General features: G+C 33.7%; 1 protein-coding gene across 3 annotated transcripts in view; it reads left to right on the top strand.

The window, feature by feature from the left end:
* The window catches only part of SMCHD1 (structural maintenance of chromosomes flexible hinge domain containing 1), a 171955-nt gene that overhangs the window by 55915 nt on the left and 94190 nt on the right, over window positions 1–21850 (top strand). For all 3 annotated transcript variants that reach the window (XR_004957081.1, XM_036245063.1, XM_036245064.1), the window contains exons 9-17: window positions 2271–2361; window positions 3022–3232; window positions 5598–5718; window positions 5797–5980; window positions 8335–8529; window positions 10074–10187; window positions 10749–10855; window positions 11560–11642; window positions 11793–11906. Coding sequence is in view for 2 of the 3 variants with exons in the window: in XM_036245063.1 (XP_036100956.1) it covers window positions 2271–2361; window positions 3022–3232; window positions 5598–5718; window positions 5797–5980; window positions 8335–8529; window positions 10074–10187; window positions 10749–10855; window positions 11560–11642; window positions 11793–11906 (1220 nt within the window). In the remaining variant the exon portion in view is untranslated. The remainder of the gene's footprint in view (window positions 1–2270; window positions 2362–3021; window positions 3233–5597; window positions 5719–5796; window positions 5981–8334; window positions 8530–10073; window positions 10188–10748; window positions 10856–11559; window positions 11643–11792; window positions 11907–21850) is intronic.

Here is a 21850-nt window from a genome sequence, read left to right as displayed (position 1 = left end):
TAATGTATTTGTCAGTATATGAGGCACAGGCATTTTGACACCTATGATAAAATTTAAAATAAATCAGAATTTTTAAAATTCAGGGCCAGCATTCCCATAGCCCTTTTGTGATTCTCTTATAGGATCTGTAGTAATCTTACATGCCATATACTTCAGTTATTAATTTTCTCTGCTTTCCCCATTGGAATGGCATTTTCTTATGCATTTCTGTATACCCAGTGTGTCCGTGTCCTGTTACATAGTAGATGGCCTATAAGTATTTATCAAATGAATACAGTAAATCTGTTAGTTTGAAAAATGTCTATATGTTTATACAACATATTAGTATTACTGAAAATAAATCTTTGTGTATCGATTCCAGGAAATCTTTTAGGGAGTATATATTCCATTAGACCAAATCAGATGAATATTTATATAATGCTTCTAAGCCAGCGATTTTCAACCAGTGTGCCTCAAGAATTTTTAAAACATGCAGTACCTGACTGTCTAGTTGGGGGCACTGACCTCTTTTCCCTAGATTGTCAAATTTAAAAAAATGACAACAGCCATCAGCAATAGCTGCACAGTGTGAAAGAGTCAAAATTACACCCACATTTTTGTCAGATCGGCAAAAATATATTTTTTGGTGTGCCACAATTTTAGTAGATAGTTTATGTGTGCCATGAGATAAAAAAAGGTCGCCAATTGCTGCTGTAAGCCTTTTCTCTGTGGCTGTGTAGTATAGAGCATTTACTGGATTGTTTCCTTAATTATAGTAGTCTGAATTACTGAGTCTTGTGAAACCACTGTGTCTGCAAAAACAAAACTCAGGTTTTTGAAAAAAGTATTTTTTCACATTTACCCTAAAGGCTATTGCACTTAATTTGAGATTCTCTATTTTATGCATAAATATATATTATCAGAGTTAAAATGTTTTTCTTTTATGAGAAAATAAATTTGATTTTAGGAATACCTTTGCATGGATATTGATGCTTATTGGTCCTGTAATCCAAAAGTTTTAAATAGACTTTGGAATATTTTTTCTTTAAGTACATATTTTCTTAGCTGTTTTATAGTTATTTTTCTTAACTGAAGGAACTTAGTGTCCATAACATATAATTAAGACATACTCCGCCCTGGCCAGTTTGGTTCAGCGGTTAGAGCGTCGGCCTGCGGTCCTGAGAGACCCGGGTTCAGTTCCCGCTAAGGGCGCGTACTTCGGTTGCAGTTTGTCCCCGGCCCTGGTTGGTTGTGCGGGTGGCAGCCACTCGATGTGTTCCTTTCACTTCAATGTTTCTCTCTCTCTCTCTGTTCCTCTCTCTCCCTCCCACTCTACCTGTGCAAAAAATGGAAGAGTGTCCTCGGGTGAGGATAAAAAAAAAAAGACATACTCCTACTCTAACAAAGAATAACGTACAACTTTTACCATTCTTTGAAAGATAATTGCTGAGCTTTTCATAGTACTCTCTTAATGTATGGTTGTTGATTATAATGCTAACACTTTTGAGATCTCTGAAGAAATATGTCATGATTTCTAGTGATTTTCTTTTAACAATAGTATTTTAAACCATAAGTATAATTAATTATTTTTTAATTGTAATTTATATGAAGGAATATTGCAAATTCCTGTTTGAGGAATAACTACAGATCCAATATGTTTTAGCCCTGAATACAATGCCATCAAAATACAGTCATTTTTAACCCTTACCTAAAAATAAAGTAGTGGTTTAAAAATGAAGTGGTGGTTTTCAATGGAATGTTGAATGTATTAGTTTTGTTTGGGACTATTGGAGTAAGATTTTTCAGTGCTATAGGAGAGGAGCTATGACAGTTATAGAATGATATTCTTACGTTGCCCAGATAGCTTAAAGATATCCAGTCCTATATACTCTATGATATTTGAGTCCTTGACATCCCTGAAAAGTAGAATTATAGCCTCTTGCCTTCTTGTATTTTTTTGAATTATACTTCTTGGAAGTGTAAAGTATGTAAGTTTCAAGGTAAGAAAGGCCTAGATTGAAGCCTCCCCTCTCCCAAACTCTAAGTTCTATGACTTTAGGTAAATTATATAAACTCCTTGTACACCAATTCTATATCTATAAAATGATATATAATAATATCTGCATCTCAGGATTATTTTTACCATTAAATGGGATACTATGTTTAAAAATGCTTGATATAGTGCCTACTAGGCAATGCCAAATGGTTATAGAATTTTTTTTTGGTAGAAGAATGTATAAACTGTAATTTTATGTGAATTAAAAGTGAAAAGTTATTTTTCAATATTTTAGGCATATTTATCATTACTATATTCATGGCCCAAAAGGAAATGAAAAGCATACATCAAAAGAAGCTGGACCTTTCAACAACATTGATATTGAAGTAAGACAAAATTCCTTCTTCAAATATTATGAATTATTAGGTAATCTGTTCCAGTGCCAAATGACTCTAGATAAGAAAAACCAGTCAATAAATAAACAACTTCTCTCTCCTTTTTACCAAAGTTTTTTTGGTAATTTGATGTCCAAGTAAAGAGAGATTCCTCAATGTGTTTTTCTGGAATCTCTTTTTTTTGTTTTTTATAGAGATATGAGTTGTTGCTGAATATTATGTCTTAAAGCAGAGAGGAAAAGAGACATAGTTTCCCTTTTGTTCACAGACGTCTTATAATAGTGAAGTAAGATTTAAAACCACAAACATTTGAATGTTGGGTTCTCAATATCCTTGCCCACTTGTTAGAAAAAAATGTATGTACATCATTGTCCAACTTCCTACCTCCTAGCAAGAAACCTTGAATTAAACGTGCTCATGACTTATCTATCCTTCAACTCTGCTTTGCTCTTTTTTGCTTACTTTCTGTTTTTTAGTAGTATATTCCTTATTGAGATGCTACTTAAAGCTATTTAATTCATATAAAAAAGTTTATTAAGCTAGATAATTACTGGTACAAATAAAAGTAGTTTTTGCCTCTTCCTTTGTTGGATTATAGCTGAGAACAAGTCACCATAGAATTTAATTATTTTTGTTTTATTTTTATTTTAGATTTCTATGTTTGAAAAGGGGAAGGCACCTAAGATTGTCAACCTAAGAGAAATACAAGATGATATGCAGACGTTGTATATAAACACAGCAACTGATAGTTTTGAGTTCAAAGCTCACGTTGAAGGAGACGGTGTAGTGGAAGGGATTATCCGATATCACCCTTTTTTATATGATAGAGAAACTTACCCTGATGATCCATGCTTTCCATCAAGTATGTTAATCTGTTGTCTTAGCTACAAAATGTGGAATTATGATTTAGGATAGTGATTTGTTTCTTTTAATGATTATTATTAATTGAGCTATTAAGATTAGATAAATATTAAAACCTTTTTTCTTATACAGATCTTTTTAAGATGTTAGGTATTGGTAATTTTTATAATTCTTGATTTTTGTGTATATTCACTTTTAGATGAATAAAGCACTGACTTTAAGAAACATGACATTGTTTTATCTTAGATCTCTTACTGAACTGAACTTTTAGTTATATACTGCATATTAATCCTATATATTTTCCCCATATTGTTTACCCATTTTCTTGTAGGTATTTATAAAGAAGTTTTAAATTTCCTATAGTTTGTTTTTTCTTTATGCTTTCTGATTTTGTCTTACTGTGGAAAGTCTTCTCAAGATTATAAAGGATCCGGTAGTTTTTAAAAAATTATTTTATGTTTAGATCTTTAATGTATCTGTAATCACCTTTTTTATGTGTAAGATGAAGGTAAGGCCTTTAATATTTTCCATGTGAATATTCACTTTCCTAGAACCAATTACATTGAAAGTTACAATATTTAAAGTAGTTTGAAATATCACTTTTATAATAATAAGTTCCCATATGTATATAGATCTAGTTTCTTTACTATAGATCTGTTTTGTATTTTTTTTTTTTTTTTTATCCTCACCCAAGGATATTTTTCCATTTTTTGTACAGATAGAGTGGGAGGGAGAGAGAGGAAGGAGGAGAGAGAGAGAAACATCGACGTGAAGGGACACATCGAGTGGCTGCCACCCGCACGACCAACCAGGGCCAGGGACAAACTGCAACTGAAGTACATGCCCTTAGCGGGAACCGAACCCGGGTCTCTCTGGACCGCAGGCCGATGCTTTAACCGCTGAGCCAAACTGGCCAGGGCTGTTTTGTATTTTTATACATGAGTAATGATACTCTCTTGTAGCTTTATACTTTATATTGATACCTGCAGGGAAAGACACTCAGTATTCTTTTTGGAGGAAATTCTTATTTCTTAATCTTTTACTCTTCTAGATAAACTTTGAAATCACTTTGTACATTCAATCTTGGTGGGATTATTGAGATTTCATTGAATTCATAGATTAACAGTATTAAATGTTCTCATTCAGAATACTTTCTCAGTATGTACTTAGTGTTACAGTTCTGGAAACAGATTTCCTAATTTGAATTCCATCTCTGCCATTTTCTATTGTGTAAACTTTGACAAACTACTTACTACCTACTTCAGTTTTCCTTATCTGTGAAATGAGTGGGGTGGGTAATGGTTCATGCTTCATAGAGGTGTTTTGAGGGTTAAATAAGAAACTGCTGTTAAGTCGTTTTGTCCAACATTATTTATTAGGTGCTCACACATATTACTACTCAATAGCTCTGTCTCTTGTGATGTCTCTGACCTGTTTAATTTGCCATTTCTAATATTTGTATGCTTGTAAACAAAAAGATAAGTTCTTCAGGTGATTTCTTAGCCAATAAATTGAGTGATGATTCAGAGAGCAAAGCAATTTGGTCTGTTTGAAAGGAACTTTTACTTAGGAACTCCTTGTGAGGGTTTTTAGGGGGAAGAAATCTTTATTTATGGAGGTGACAATGCCAGAAAAACTGAAGTGTTGCTGTATCACATTTATAATATTTGATCCGAATTTATCTGGGTATATGAAAATGTATTGCTAACAAACATAAAAGTGTATAGAGAATTGTGTTAATTATGCATTTGATGCTTTGTAACATGTTATAATTTTAGCTGTATCACCTGAATCTGATCTTCAAAAATTTAATAGTATACATAAGTTAAACTTCAATTTATTATTATTGATTAATTTGTCCAAATTAGGCAAACTTGCTGCTACTAGATACCATAAATTTGTTTCCCAGCTAATTTTTAGGTGAACGTATTAGTTCTGACAAAATTGTGAAACTTGTGTTGTACATATAGGATTTATGCTCCTATATTTGTAGGGAAGAGGGATTCTGCTAAGGCATACTCTCTGGATGTATGACTCTTGCTTTATAAACAGGTTTTAAAGATTGCAAGTTTAATAGCTAGTGTAGCTCCTAACACAGATTGATTAGTATTATAGGTAATTGTTGACTTTTAAATGAGAAACACCATTAGTAATGTATAACCACTTTGGAAATCTTTATTTCTGAGGGCAAACTAAAGAATAAAGCTACCTTTAGGTTTTATAGAATACAACTTTAACAATCATGAATTTTTGTTACCATTTCCCTAAGCAACTTGAACATTTTACTTACAGAAATTGATTTCTCAGTGATAAAAATTTCATATACTTTGTTGCCATAAACATTTTGTTTTACTTCTGTGCTCTAGAATTAAAAGATGAAGATGATGATGATGATGGTTTTATACTTGAGAAAGCCGCAAGAGGGAAAAGGCCTATTTTTGAATGTTTTTGGAATGGACGACTAATACCATATACATCTGTTGAAGAGTACGTTTTGATTTTTGCTAAAATTATATTATTTTATAGCCTAATATTTTTACTAACTAATATTTTGTTCTGTTCAAGGTTTGACTGGTGTACTCCTCCTAAGAAGAGAGGGCTTGCACCAATCGAGTGCTACAATAGAATCTCAGGTGCATTATTCACTAATGACAGATTCCAGGTCAGCACAAATAAACTGACTTTTATGGATCTTGAGCTAAAATTGAAAGATAAGAACACCCTTTTTACAAGGATTTTAAATGGACAGGTATGATTGTAAATATCAAGTTTTGAATATTTGCAAATGTTCTATTTTATGTACAACAAAAGTCACTGTTAGTGTAGATTTATATGACATTTTGCATATTTTTCATTTTATTTAATCAAAATAATATGTATAAATTTCCCCTTATGATTTATGTGTTCACATCACTCCCGGTCAGGACATGTACGAGAACCAGCCAATGAATGTATAAATAAGTGTAACAACAAATTGATGATTCTCTCTCTCTCTCTCTCTCTCTCTCTCTCTCTTCTTCGCTCTAAAAATCATTAAAAAAATTTTTCAAACTGGTTAGACCATTTTGGATAAAATTTACAGTTTTTTATTAGATCTTAATATCAAGACCATGACTTAGTAAATGAAGCTATAAAAGAATATCCATTTGATGAGAGCATATAAGAACAATTTTATTTAATACAAAGGCTATCTTTATATATTAATAACCAAACTATGCAATTTTAATCTAATCTTAAGGGTGAAATTGAGGTAGAATTGTGAAATTTGTTGGGCTAAAAGGTGATTAGAGACTGGTCAATATTAAAATACATGGATTGATTGATAGAACAAGAATGATAAGATTTTTTTAAAAAGTTGAATGGAACTACTAGTGTACTGTTTTACTTTTATTCTATCCAAATACCTCAGAAACTTTTATTTGATATACTTCTCTTTCATTAGTTCAGTGTTGAGTTGCCAAGAAATAGATGCATTTATTGTGAACCTAAAATTGCTGGGCAGTAAATAAATACAATACAATAGCATACAGTATTTATAGTCAGTCATTCCTACAAGATGTTTAAATTCATTTTGCTGTTAATAAAAGATTGTGAATCATAGAAGATTAAGATACTTTTAAAGAATTACCCTGAGAAAAAGTCAGTACTTAGATATGATGTACTTAGTGTTAAGTATCCAACATTTATTGAACAATTTGGTCTTTCCCAAAGTTACCCACAATAGGTGAATTCTATTTCTTTGTTACATTGCATTTTAAAATATCTATTTTCTAATTTGGGAAAATTTTAAATACACAAGAAAGTTTAAAGAATATTATAATGAGTACCCACATAATCCTCTCCTCGGTTAACTGGCATCTTGTCACACTTGTAACATTGTCCTTTCATACATTACTGAATTTATTTATTTAATTAATGCATCTGGTAATTTGGTTGATAATGAATCTTGAGACTTCTTTGGATTTTAGCTTAGAATAATTTTATCTACTACACGGGCTATACATTGAAGTGCAGCATAAAAATGTAGACAGACTGTCCCATTCCTAGTTAGTAATTTTAATATCTTTGATAAATCGACAAAGTGACAACAGTGACTTGCTGATTCAGAAAGGAGTTGGTGCCTGGAAAAGGATTTGGGGGATGTTTTCTTTGAAACTGTTGCCATTTTTTAGTCTTTACCAAGTACATGTATTTCTTATTCAAAGCTGAAATCATTTTTAATTTTGCCCCATTTTCTTTTGAAAATAGTATAATATGGAGTAAGGTATGTAAAAATAAATGAACTTTTGTAATTCTGTGCATTGTCTTCTGTGAAAGCATGTAATGTAGAGATTGTCTTTCTCTACTCATCCTCCTAAAGCCAGGCATTTAACAGTATATTGCAGCTTATGTTTGAGTATAAATCTCTACACAGTCCCCCAGCAGGATGAATGATAAGCAGTAACATTTTTTATGTATTATTAGAAAACACTTAGTTTTTATTTTATGATTTAATTGTTGGAATAGGTAATATATAGGCGTTACATAATTAAAAGGAAAAATATATTTTGCACAGCAGGGTTTCTCAACCCTTTTTTCCTTGTCACTTTTATAAGGAACCTTTTTTAAGACGTTTTTTTCTAATTACTTTCCCCCTCGACATTTCAATACCATAGATATATAATATATATGTTTATGTGCTATATGTATGTATATCTGTTTTTCATACATAAAAATAAATATTTATTGCCCTGTTGAGAATGTGCATGATCAGTGAGAAGGTTTCTGCTTATCCCTGTTAATAGCCAGCTAGTTCTCTTTCTCCTTTGCCTCTGCTGTCCCTCATTTTTTGGTGTATCCTAGGATCTGAAGCAGGAAAATAAAGCTTTATTGTTGGTATTGACTATTGACTCTTGGTTCCATAGATGATAATAAAGATTTGCTTTCTTTAGTAATGGTTTTGTTAGAAATATAAATTTGTATGGGAGAAAGATCTAACAAAATACTTTTGCTTTGTATTAAGTTTTCTAGGGTGGGTATATGGAAGGAAAAATGGAATGAATGACAAGTGTCAGTGGTTGTGTTTGTTTACTATATTTCATAGAATGTTTTAAAATTTTACAGGAGCAGCGAATGAAAATTGACAGAGAATTTGCTTTATGGCTCAAGGACTGTCATGAAAAGTATGACAAACAAATCAAATTTACACTTTTTAAAGGAATAATTACACGTTCTGATCTTCCTTCTAAAAAGCAGGGCCCCTGGGCCACATACTCAGCAATAGAATGGGATGGAAAAATATACAAAGCAGGACAGCTGGTAGGTTTAACTTAGATTCAAATTTTAGTAGAATTTGGAACTGAATTAGATGTATTAGAATTTTTTAAAAAAATTTTACTGAATTGGGGTGATCTTGGTTGAATGTATTAGAATTTAATAACTAAAAATAATATATGTATTGATTGGCTCCTCAGGAGCCAGGAAAAAATGAGAAGACCAGACTGATTTTAATTATGTAATTTAGCATGGCATTAAAAAAAAACAAACTTGCTTGTTGTCTAAGGCTCAGTTAGCAAGGTTTTTATTATATTTCTTGCAATAAACTTTACTCAAATGGATATTTTTCAATGTGTTTTTTAATGTGATTTGAAATGATAACCTTTTAGCAAATTTTATTACAAGTTTCTTGTAATTTACTATGCTTATTGACTGTGTTGTGAAGAATGTAGAGATCTATTTGTGTTTTTTCCTTAGGGATATTACAGCCGAATAGTAGATAACCTGAACATAAATAATAATAGGTCAGAATGGGATAACTGCTATGGAAAGTGGATGAATAGTTCTTTGACAGTTTAGATGGAGAGGTGAAAATTATCTGACTTTGAATGGGCCTAAGAGAAGAGAGTAAATCATGAAAGTCTTTGGGCAAGAAATGGCATTTGTAAGGACCTTGAAAGAAGGGGAGGCTCAGGTTTTCACAGATTATTACAGAGGTAGAAAGGCATCCATTCTCTCCGTGAAGTGAGAGTCATTGTCATATATTTAAAACCTTGGAATTGGATGCAGTCACCTAGAACTACTGCGTGTAGCTACAGTGTTGTTTTTCTAACACTTAGGGATTAGAATGAAAAGGGTAGCTGATGAAATGAGAAGAATATTGTATACCTGAAGTCAAGTGAAGAGTTATAAGAAGGAGGGAGTGATCAGATTTGTTAAATTCTTTGTGGTGGTTAAGTAAAATGCTTTCTCAGAGAAGTAATTTGATCATAGACAAAGATATGGGTAAGTTCAGGGAAACAACAAGCAGTCAAGTTGGGTGTAAAGAGAAATAGTTTAGAAATGAAATTGGAAAGGTAGATTGGGTGTAAACTCTTGTAGTCCTTGTTGGGAATTTCAAAATTGGGGTGATGGAAATTACCCTTAGATTTTTCAAGCCATGTAAGGAAAAGAAATACTGTAGGCAAGTTTTGACCTAATTTATTTGAAAAAATGATAACTTGTTGGAGTTTTCATAGTCTGTAAGCCAGATTTTATGAGGGGGAAAAGGTTTGAGATACTTTGGCATTTATAATAATTGGCTTTGGAGGAGGGAGGAGTTATGGACCTTTTAGACACATGCACAGCTATGACATTTTGTATGAAAAAGGTACTGTGTCTTCACAAAATATGTTGGGAGTAAGTAAAGAACTTCACAGTATCAACTTTATTAGACTAATAGAATTCTTTTTTTAAATTGATTTTTATAATGACAGATACCAAATTTTTCCCTTTGTATAAAATGGTTCTGTGAATAATTATTATATTAAACTTGTTTCTCTTAGTAAATATTAACACTAAAGCCTTTTTTCAAAATGAAATATTAGGTCAAGACAGTCAAGACACTTCCTCTCTACTACGGAAGCATAGAAAAGTTTTTTCTTTATGGTGATCATGATGGAGAAGTATATGCTACAGGAGGAGAGGTTCAAATTGCAATGGTAAGAAGCAAGTAATACAAAATTATTGAAAGCCAGTTGGTACCACTTACTTTTGCTTATATGTAGAAATAAAGGTACAGTATTTTGCTTGCATTTGGTTTTTCCATTGGATAAAGTAGTGTTAGCATGAATATTTATATTTCATATATGGTATTTTTAATAATTTATAGAATTTAACATCGTATGCCCAATGTTTAACAAATGCATATATATTGCTAATTATCACAGTGATTTTGTAAAGTGCACATTTTATCCAAGGCCCACAAACTAGTAAACACTGGAGCCAGAATTCTGTCCTAAGAATGAATGTTTCCAAAACTCGAGTGGGTTTTATCTCTATACCATGCTCTTGTTGATATTGGAATGGTATTTAATTAGGCCTAAGGAAGTAACATGAAAAATAGAAATAAACATTGAGGTCTAATGTAATAACTATTTTTATTTATATATTTAATGAGGTTAAATGTATTTCTTTGGAAGAAATAAGTGAATGTTTTTATTGCAGCTAAATTTGAACAGTTTTCTTTGAAAGGCTGGTATAAATTTACTTTATTGATTCAGGAACCTCGAGCACTGTATGATGAAACAAGAATTGTGCCAATTGCAAAGCTGGATAGGACAGTTGCTGAGAAAGCTGTAAAAAAATATGTAGAAGATGAAATGGCAAGGTAATTCACATTTCAAGATGCATGATAAAAATAAGAAAAATCAGGAGGGTGGATCATAGTGCTTTTAACTATTCTTAAGTATACTCTAGATGTATATATTGTGACAAACTTCTTAATATTAAAAAGTTGAGAGCTCTTTTTATAAAAATAGAAATCCATATTTGTTTAACAAAAAAAGGAAATTTTATATATCTAAAGTGTCACTATTACAGGCATTGTGATTAGAGCATGTTTTAGAAAAAACAACTTTGGCATGCAACAGAAAGATGATTGTAGTCACTTCTGAGAGGTAAAGATTAGTACAAAACATGTGAAAGGATATAGAAAAACAATACTCTTATCTGTGACTCTTGTATAGCTAATGATGCAGTCATTTTGATTCTCACTGAATCTCACTGATAATTCTTCTGTTCTTAAGAGTTTATTCTATCTCCAAAGGGTAACTTATACTATAAATAAATAGAAAAATCATGAAAAACTGACAATTTCTGGCTCTTAATACCAAGAGGTTTTGCTTGACTTTTCAGTAGTCACAGTGATGTTTAGGGAGGAGAAAACTTTTAGATTATTAGTCATATAGAATTTCAGATTTAATCTTTCAAAATACATGAGAAATAAATATTAAAGTTTCTAATAACTATTTTTCAAATTAAGACCATAATTTGCACAGTCTGTGAAACATTAATATGCTGGTTTCTTACTAGGCTTCCTGATAGATTGTCAGTAACTTGGCCTGAAGGAGATGAATTACTGCCAAATGAGATTAGGCCTGCTGGAACCCCCATTGGTATGTTTTTGATTTGTTTTTTCTTGTGTCTTACATTCCCAGTATGTAAAAGACCATGAAAAATTAAATTACAATGTGAACACTTAGCAGATTCATCAGATTCTTTGGGTTGTAACTAAGACACTCTTATTTTACATTTTGGACTAATAGGTGCATTAAGGATTGAAATACTGAATAAAAAAGGGGAAGCAATGCAAAAGCTTCCAGGAACAAGTCACGGAGGGTCAAAGAAACTCTTGGTTGAGCTCAAAGTTATATTACATTGTAAGTATAGAAATTAATTTGGGTCTTTAATATTGTTCTTAAATGTGTAATACATATTTTAATATCTTCCTAAATTATTGATAACTAAGCAATCTGAAAAGCACATAGGATTTTTTTGTTGTTGTTTTTAATCCTCACCCGAGGATATTTTTCCATTGATTTTTAGATAGAGTTGAAGGGAAGGAGGGAGAGAGAGAGAAACATTGATGTGAGAGAGGCACATTGATTGGTTGCCTCCCACATGACCCCAGCTGGGGCTGGAGCTTAAACCTGCAACCCAGGTACATACCCTTGACTGGGAATCAAATCTGCGACTCTTTGGTCCATGGGCTGACGCTCTAACTGCTGAGCCATACCGGCCAGGGTGGCACATTGGATTTTATTAAAGTTAGGAATTTCAAGTATGTAGTAAATAATTTGAGTTTTTTAATTGATAATATTTTGACAGGTTTTTTTTGTTGTTGTTGTTTGTTTGTTGTTTAAACACTCGATTCTGAATTTACCCGTATAGGTAAGTATGGTCTAAAATATATGTATAGTAGTTTGTACTGGATAGGAATTTAGATTATCTTTAAAATCTCCTCTAAGTAGAAAACACTGTGGCTCCGAACCTGTGGGCCAAAAGTACTTGGTTCACATAATAAACCTGGCCCACTCTTGGGTAAAGAGAAAAGAACTGGGTATTATTGCTCATCTTGAATCACCTTGCTAACTTTTTTGTCCATTGTTTTTGTCTTGATTACCTAAAAGTATTTTCACTTTATAGTGTTAATAATTTGTTCTATCACTATATACTTGTGTCTGGTCCATGGATTTTGGAGATATCGTATTTTATTCAATGCGTTTATTTCCAACTCTGAATTTTTAAATAAATTTAAAAAAATATTTTTATTGTGGTAAAATATATATAACATAAATATACCATCTTAACCATTTTTTTAAAATACTTTTTAAACTGATTTTAGAGAGAGAGGAAGGGAGAGAGAGAAGCATCAATGAGAGAGAACATCAATTGGCCCCTTTTTGCATGTCCCCCACTGGGGATCTGGCCCACAACCTGGGCATGTGCCCTGACCGGGAATCAAACTGGTGACCTCTTGGTGCATGTGTCAACACTCAACCAGTAAACACACCAGCTGGGCCATCTTAACCATTTTTAAATGTACAGTTTAGTGGCAGTACATTTATGCTGTTGGTGTATAACCATTACTACTATCCACCTCCAGAACTTTTTCATCATCCCAGCCGAAACTCTGTAGTAACTTTCCATTACTCTTTTCCTCATCCCTTGTTCTACTTTCTGTCTCTGTGAATTTGACTTGTTTTAGGTGTCTTATGTAAATAGAACCATACAATATCTGTTCTTCGTATGTACCATATTTCACTTAGCATAATCTCTTCAAATTCCATCCATATTATTGCATGTGTCAGGATTTTATTTTTAAGTTTAAATAATATTCCATTGTATGTATATACCACATTTTTAAAAAAGACTTTTTATTGATTTTTAGAGAGTGAGGAAGGGAGAAAGAGAGGGAGAGAGAATCATCAATGCAAGAGCAGAACATGATCAGCAGCCTCCTCCTGCACGTCCCGTACTGGGGATCGAGCCTGCAACATAGGCATGTGCTCTGATCAGGAATCAAACCAGCAACCTTTTGGTGCATGGGAGGATGCCTGACCAACTGAGCCACATTGGCCAGGCCTGTATGTGCCACATTTTGTTTATCCATTTATCTACTGGTGGACACTTGGGTTTCTTTCACATTTTAGCTATTGTGAACAATGCTGCTGTACAAATTGGTGTACAAATATCTATGTGAGTCCTCAATTTCTGTTATTTTGGATATATACCCAAATGTGGAGTTGCTGGATCATATGATAATTCTGTGTGCAACTTTCTGAGGAGCTGCCATGCTATTTTCCACAGTGACTATACCATTTTACATTCCCATCAGCAGTATAGAAGCGTTTCAGTATCTCTACATCCTTGCCAACATGTTATTTTTTGTTTTATTTTGATAAAAGCATCCTAGTTGTTATGAATGGTATCTTATTGTGGTTTTGATTTTGCATTTCTCTAATGATCAGTGAATTTGAGCATCTTTTCATATGCTTATTGGCCATCTCTACATCTTATTTGAGAAATATCTATTCAAGTCCTGTTGCCCATTTTAAAATCAGATTGTTTGGTGGTGGTGGTGGTGGTGGTGGTGGTGGTTGAGTTGTAGAAGTTCTTTATATGTTTTGGCCAATAACCCCTTGTCAGATATATGATTTGTAGCTATTTTCTTCCATTCTGTGAGTTGCCTCTTTACACTATTGATTGTTCTTTGATGTAGAAGAGTTTTAAATTTTAATATAGTCCAATTTGTCTATTTCTGTTGTTGTTGCCTTTGCTTTTGAGGTCATATTCAAGAAGTTATTGCCAAATCCAAAGTCATGAACCTTTTCTTAAATGTTTATTTCTATGAATTCTGCTGTTTTAGCTCCTACATTTGTTATTTGATCCATTTTGAGTTAACTTTTATATAGATTAACGTCTTTTTTTTTTTTTGGTATATGGTTAACTTCTTTTTCATGGAGATATTCAATTTTCCCAGCACCATTTGTGAAAAAGACTTCTTTCCCCATTGAATGGTCTTGGTACCCTTGTCAAGTATCTTTTAACCATATATGCAAGGGTTTATTTCTGGGCACTGTATTGTATTCCTGTGGTCTATATGTCTGTCATAACAGAACCACACTGTTTTGGGTTTTTTTGTGGGTTGGTTTAAAAATTTTTTTATTGGCAAACAATTAATTTACAATATTCTATTAGCTTCGGATGTACATCATAAGTGATTCCAATATTTATATACATTATGAAATGGTTACCACTATAAATCTAGTTATCATCTGTCACCATACAAAGTTCTTCACCTGTTATTGACTATATTCCCTGTGCAGTACATTACATCGCACAACTTACTTTATAACTGGAAGTTTGTACCTTTCTTAATTCACTTCACCTATTTTGCCCACCCTCCAACCCTTCCCCTCTCAGGTAAACACCAAGTCTTGTATCTATGAGTCTGTTTCTGTTTTTTGTTTTGTTTGTTTATTAGTTTTCTTAGATTTCACATAATTCCACGAGTGAAATTATGTGATATTTTACATAACTATAATAAATACTCTCTAGCTCCATTCATGATTTTATTTTATGGCTGAATAATACCACACTGTTTATTACAAGCCCTTCAATTTTGTTCTTTATTTTTAAGATTATTTTGGCCCTTTGGGTCTCTTGAGATTGTATATGAATTTAGAATGGGTTTTCTATTTCTGCAAAATATGGCATTGTGGTTTTATAGGGATTATGCTGACTCGACTCTGTAGATCAGTTGGGTATTCTTGTCATCTCAACAATACATGAGTTTGATTTTGTATCCTGCAAGTTTGCTTAATTTTAACAATGTTTTAATAAAATCTTTAGGGTCTCTTATATATATGATACTGGCATATATGAACAGAGATCTTTTTATTTCTTTTTTTCCAAAATGTATTTTTTTAAAAATTTGATCTGATTGCTGTGGCTAGGACTTCATGTGTTGAATAGAAGTAAAGCTTTCAGTCTTTCATTGGGTATGATGTTTGTTAGCTGTGAGCTTTTAATAGGTCCGCAAGACTTCCTCATGCTCTAACCCTGTCTCCCTCTTTAACTTCATTTCATACCATTTTCATCCTCACTTACCATACTCCTAATCATAATTGCATTCTTTTTGTTGCTATACAAGTCCAATTTTCCCACCTCTGAACCTTTCTTTGCATATGTTTCTTTTGCCTTAAACATTCAAATACCAAATCTTTGATAAGCTTTTTTCTCAGGTTTCAGATTGTCACTGTCAGAGAGGCTTCTAATAATAATGATAGATATTTTCTGTTACTTTTTTCTAGTTTCATATTTATTTCCTTTAATTTGTTTTTATAGCTGGAAACTGTTATTTATTAAATGTGTCTTTCCTCTCTCGAGCAGAAGTGGCAAAGTATTTGTGAAGGATTGTGTAGTAAATATTTAGGTTTTGATGTGTCATACATTCTTTGTCACAGCTACCTAACTGCCTTTCTAGAATGAAGTAGCCATGGGCAATAAAGAAGTTGTTGAACCACTTGCCCTAAAAGATAAAAACTTGTCCGACCGGTGTGGCTTAGTGGACTGAGCGTCATCCCATGGACTGAGAGGTCCTGGTTTGAGTCCAGATCAGGGCACATGCTTGCCCAGGTTGTGGGCCATATCCCCAGAAGGGGGGCATGTAGGAGGCAGCCAATCAATGTTTCTTTCTTACATCGATGTTTCTATCTCGCCCTCTACCTTCCTCTCTCTCTAAAATCAATAAAGAAGAAAGAATTGTAAATATACATACATATTTTTCTATTAAATTATAAAAACTTCTAACATGACTCGAAATAATTCTTTCTTTTTTTTTTTTATATATTTTTCCTTTATTGATTTGAGAGAGAGAGAGAGGAAGAAACATCGATGAGAGAGAACATTGATTGGCCACTTCCTGCTTGCCCTCCACTGGGGATTGGACCCTCAACCTGGGCATGTGATCAGGAATTGAGCTGGCAACCTCTTGGTGCATGGGTTGATGCTCAACCAGTGAGTCACACTGACGGGGTGAAATAATTCTCTTTTTAACATGGTTATATCACCTACTTGACATACATTTTTGTTTTGTTTATGAATTGCTTTGTGTTGTTTTTTTTAATCCTCACCAGAGGATATTTTTTCATTGATTTTTAGATAGAATGGGAGGGAGGGAAGGAGGGAGATAGAAACATCGATGTGAGAGAGACACATCAATTGGTTGCCTCCTACATGACCCTGAACGGGGCCTGGGATGGAACCTGAAACCCCAGTACATGCCCTTGACTGGGAATCGAAACCACAACCCTTTGGTCCAGGCTGTTGCTCAAACCACTGGGCCAAACTGGCTAGGACTGAATTGCTTTGTTTTAATTGTTTTTAAAAAATGTTAAATCATTAACATAATTCCAAAGTAAAAAATAATAAAGAATATTTCAGAGAAGTGATGTTATTCCTCTTTGCTGATTTCTTCGTCCTTCTTTAGGTAGTAATTTTACTACTTTTTGGCTTATTTTGTTTTGTTTTTGTTTTTTTGTGTTTTTTTTATCCTCACCCGAGGACATTTTTTCATTTTTTGTTCAGGTAGAGTGGGAGGGAGAGAGAGGAACAGAGAGAGAGAGAAACATCGATGTGAAAGGAACACACCGAGTGGCTGCCACCCGCACGACCAACCAGGGCCGGGGACAAACTGCAACCGAGGTACGTGCCCTTAGCGGGAACCGAACCCGGGTCTCTCAGGACCGCAGGCCGACGCTCTAACCGCTGAGCCAAACCGGCCAGGGCTATTTTGTTTTTTTCTGTTACCTAAGCAAGAAGAAATGCATTCATATTTTTTCCCTTTCTTAAAAAGAGAGATCATATTTTATTTATATAAATATGTTTTTACTCCTTGCTTTTTTTCTCTTAACAGATCTCTAGATCTTAGAGATTATTCTACATAAATAAACAATGATCTTTTAATCTTGAAAAAACATTTAATTTATTATTTACATTTTTATAGACGTCCTCCATTCCCCATTCCCTTTCCCCCACTTTACCCAGCCTCCACCCTACCCCAGGGTTTCTTTGGTTAATCTCTTCCCAACCCCTCCCCTAACCTCCCTTCTGAAATATATCAGTGTGTTCCATGCATCCATGCCTCTCGACCTGTTTTGTTTGTCGGTTTATTTTGTTCATTAGATCCCACATATAAGTGAGATCATGTGATATTTTTCTTTCTCTGACTGGCTTATTTTGTTTAGTATAATAATCTCCAAGTCCATCTATGCTATTGCAGGGGGTAAGAGATCCTTCTTTTCTACAGCTGCATAGTATTTTATTGTAAATGTATCACAGCTTTTTTATACACTCATCTACTGCTGGGCACTTGGGCTGTCACTGCTACAAATATAGGGGTGTATATTATAATTTCTTATAGGTGTTTCAGGATTCTTAGAATATATTCCTAGAAGTGGGATTGCTGAGTCAAACAGTTGTATTTTTAGTTTTTTGAGGAAACTCTATACCCTTTCAACAGTGGCTGCACCAGTCTGCATTCTCACCAGCATGTCTAAAATTTCCTTTTCTCCATACCCTCGCCAGCACTTGTTTGATAATTTACTGATGGTAGCCATTCTGGCAGGTGTGAGGTGAGACCTCATAGTCATTTTTATTGCATCTGTTTGATGATTATTGACATAGAGCATGTTTTTATATGTCTGCTGGCCATCTGTATGTCCTCTTTGGAGAAGGGTCTATTCAGGTCCTTTACCCACTTTTTTTTTAATCCTCACCTGAGGACATTTTTCTGTTTTTTGTTCAGATAGAGTGGGAGGGAGAGAGAGGAAGAGAGAAACATCGATGTGAAAGGAACACATCGAGTGACTGCCACCCGCACAACCAACCAGGGCCGGGCACAAACTGCAACCAAGATACACACCCTTAGCGGGAACCGAACCCAGGTCTCTCTGGACCACAGGCGGACGCTCTAACTGCTGAGCCAAACCGGCCAGGGCTTTACCCACTTTTTAATTGGATTGTTTGTCTTCCTTTTGTTGAGTTGTACGGGTTCTTTACATATTTTGGAAATTAACCCCTTATCAGATGTATCATTGGCGAGTGTGTTCTCCCATACAGTGGGTTCCCTTTTCATTTTGTTGATTTTTTTTGTTTGTTTAATCCTCACCTGAGGACAATTTTCCATTTTTTTATTCAGACAGAGTGGGAGGGAGAGAGAGGAACAGAGAGAAACATCCACGTGAAAGGGACACATCGAGTGGCTGCCACCCGCACAACCCAACCAGGGCCGGGACAAACTGCAACTGAAGTACATGCCCTTAGGGGGAACGGAACCTGGGTCTCTCTGGACCACAAGCCGACGCTCTAACCACCGAGCAACACCGGCCCGGAACCTGGGTCTCTCTGGACCACAGGCCGATGCTCTAACCACTGAGCAACACCGGCCAGGGCCATTTTGTTGATGTTTTGTTTTGCTGTGTAGAAGCTTTTTAGTTTGATGTAATCCCTTTGTTTATTTTTTTCCTTTGTTTTTCTTGCCCTGGGTCAGGAGATATATTAATAGGCGAAAATACTGTTACATGAGGTGTCTGAGATTTTACTGCCTATGTTTTCTTCTAGGATTTTTATAGTTTTGCAACTTATATTTAAGTCTTTCATCCATTTTGAGTTTATTCTTGTGTATGGTGTAAATTGGTAATCTAGTTTCATTTTTTTGCATGTACCTGTCATATTTTCCCAGCACCATTTATTGAGTAGACTATCTTTATCCATTGTATGCTCTTTCATCCTTTGTCAAATATTAATTGACCATAATGCCATGGGTCAATTTCTGGGTTCTCTGTTCTGTTCCATTTTTCTATATACATGTTGTTATGCCAGTACCAGCATGTTTTGATTACACTGGCTTTGTAGTATAGTTTGATACCCAGTATTGTGATCCCTCCAACTTTGTTTTCTTTCTCAAGATTGATGAAGCTGCTTGGGGATTTTTGGTTCCATATACATTTTTGGAGTATTTTTTTCTAGATCTGTGAAATATCCTGTTGGTATTGTAATAGGGATTGAGTTGAATCTGTAGATTGCTTTGGGTAATAGGGACATTTTAATGATGTTAATTCTTGCAATCCATGAACAGGGTATATGCATCTACTTTTTTTCTTCCTCTATTTCTTTCTTCAGTGTGCTATTATTTTCCGAATATAGGTCTTTTACCTCTTTAGTGAAGTTTATTCCAAGGTATCTTATTTTTTTTTTTTGTTACAATTGTAAATGGGATTGTATTTTTAGTTTCTCTTTCTGAGAGTTCATTATTGGTGTGTAAAAATTCCATCAATTACTGGATGTTAATTTTGTATCCTGCTACCTTGCAGAATTTATTCATTAAATCTAGTAGTTTTTGGAGTCTTTAGGGTTTTCTGTGTACAATACCATGTCATCTGTGAATAATGACAGTTTTACTTCCTGCTTTCAGATTTCAATGCCTTTTATTTTTTCTTCTTGACTGATTCCTATGGGTAGGACTCCCAGTACTATGTTGAACAAGAGTGGTAAAGCAGACATCCCTGTTTTTTCCTGATCTTAAGGGAAACACTTTTAGTTTTTGCCCATTGAATATGATGTTGGCTGTAGGTTTGTCATATTTGGTCTTTATTATGTTGAGCTGTGACACTCTGTTCTCACTTTGCTGAGAGTTTTTATCATAAATGGGTTCTCGATTTTGTTAAATGCCTTTTCTGCATCTGTTGATATGATCATGTGATTTTTATCTTTCATTTTGTTTATGTGATGTATCACATTTATTGATTTGCAAGTATTGTACCAGCCTTGCATCCCTAGAATAAATCCCACTTAGTCATAGTGTATGATCTTTTTAGTGTATTCTATAAAATGATTTGCTAATAGTTTTTTGAGTATTTAAGCATTTGTGTTCATCAGGAATATTGGCCTTTAACTTACTTTATAGTGTCTTTATCTGGTTTTGGTATCGTTTGAGGAACATAGGTGTTAGTTCTTCTTTGAATGTTTGGTAAAACTTGCCTGTGAAGCCATCTGATCCAGGACTTTTGTTTGCTGGAAGTTTTTTTTTTTTTACTGTTTTAATATCATCAGTTGTTAACAGCCTATTCAGGTTTTCTGATTTTTCATCATTCAGTTTTGGAAGATTGAATTTTTCTAGAAATTTGTCCATTTGGTCCAGGTTGTCCCATTCATTAGCATATAATTGTTCATAGTGTTGTCTTACAATCCTTTGTATTTCTATGTTGTCAGTTGTTACTTCGCCTCTTTCATTTCTGATTTCATTTATTTGGGTCCTGTCTCTTTGTTTCTTAATGAGTCTTATTTATCTTTTCAGTGTACCAGCTCTTGGTTTCATTAATCTTTTGTATTGTGTTTGCAGTCTCTATGTCATTTATTTCCACTCTAATCTTAATATTTTCTTCCTTCTACTCATTCTGAGCTTATCTTCTTGTTCTCTTTTTAATTCTATTAGTTGTAGAGTTAGAATGTTTATTTGAGGGTTTTTTTTTGTTTGTTTCTTGAGATGGGCATGTAATGGTATGAACTTCCTTCTCAGGACTGTTTTGCTGTCTCCCATAGATTTTGGGTTGTTGTGTGTTCATTTTCATTTGTTTTCAGGAAGTTTTTTTATTCCTTGATCTCAATGGTCATCCATTCACTTTTTAATAACATGCTATTTAGCCTCCATTAATCTTTTGTATTGAATGTTTTTGAATTATTTTTAATTGTAGTTGATTTCTGGTTTCATGCTATTGTGATCTGAGATGTTTGATGAGATTTAAATCTTCTTAAATCTGTTAAGTTTTATTTTGTTGTCCTAACATGTGGTCTATTTTTTAGAATGTTCCATGTGCACTTGAGAAGAATGTATATTCTGCTGCTTTGGGATGAAATTTTCTGTAAATAGTAATTAAATCCATCTGATGTAGAGTATTGTTTAAGGTCATTGTTTCCTTGTTGATTTTTTTTTTTGTATCTAAAATCTATTCGTGATGTCAGTGGGGTCTTAAAGTCCCCAGTGAGGACTGTATTGTTGTTGATCTCTCCCTTAAAGTCCACCAAGAGTTTTGTTTTTATATAGATTTAAGTGCTCCTATATTGGGTTGTATATATGTTTACAAGGGTCATATTTTCCTGTTGGACCAATCCTGATTGTATTGTGTAGTGACCTTCTTTGTCTCTAATTATGGCTTTTGTTTTAAAAGTTTATTTTTTAGATATGAGTATTGTGACTCCAGCATTTTTTTTTTTGGTTTTTATTTCCATTTGTGTGGGATCAATACTCAGGGTAGCTGAC

This window comes from Molossus molossus, unplaced genomic scaffold, assembly GCF_014108415.1.
Source record: "Molossus molossus isolate mMolMol1 unplaced genomic scaffold, mMolMol1.p scaffold_m16_p_6, whole genome shotgun sequence".
NCBI lineage: Eukaryota > Metazoa > Chordata > Mammalia > Chiroptera > Molossidae > Molossus > Molossus molossus.
The sequence above is the reverse complement of the archived record's forward strand: the minus strand, read 5'-3'. Positions and strand labels throughout refer to the sequence as shown.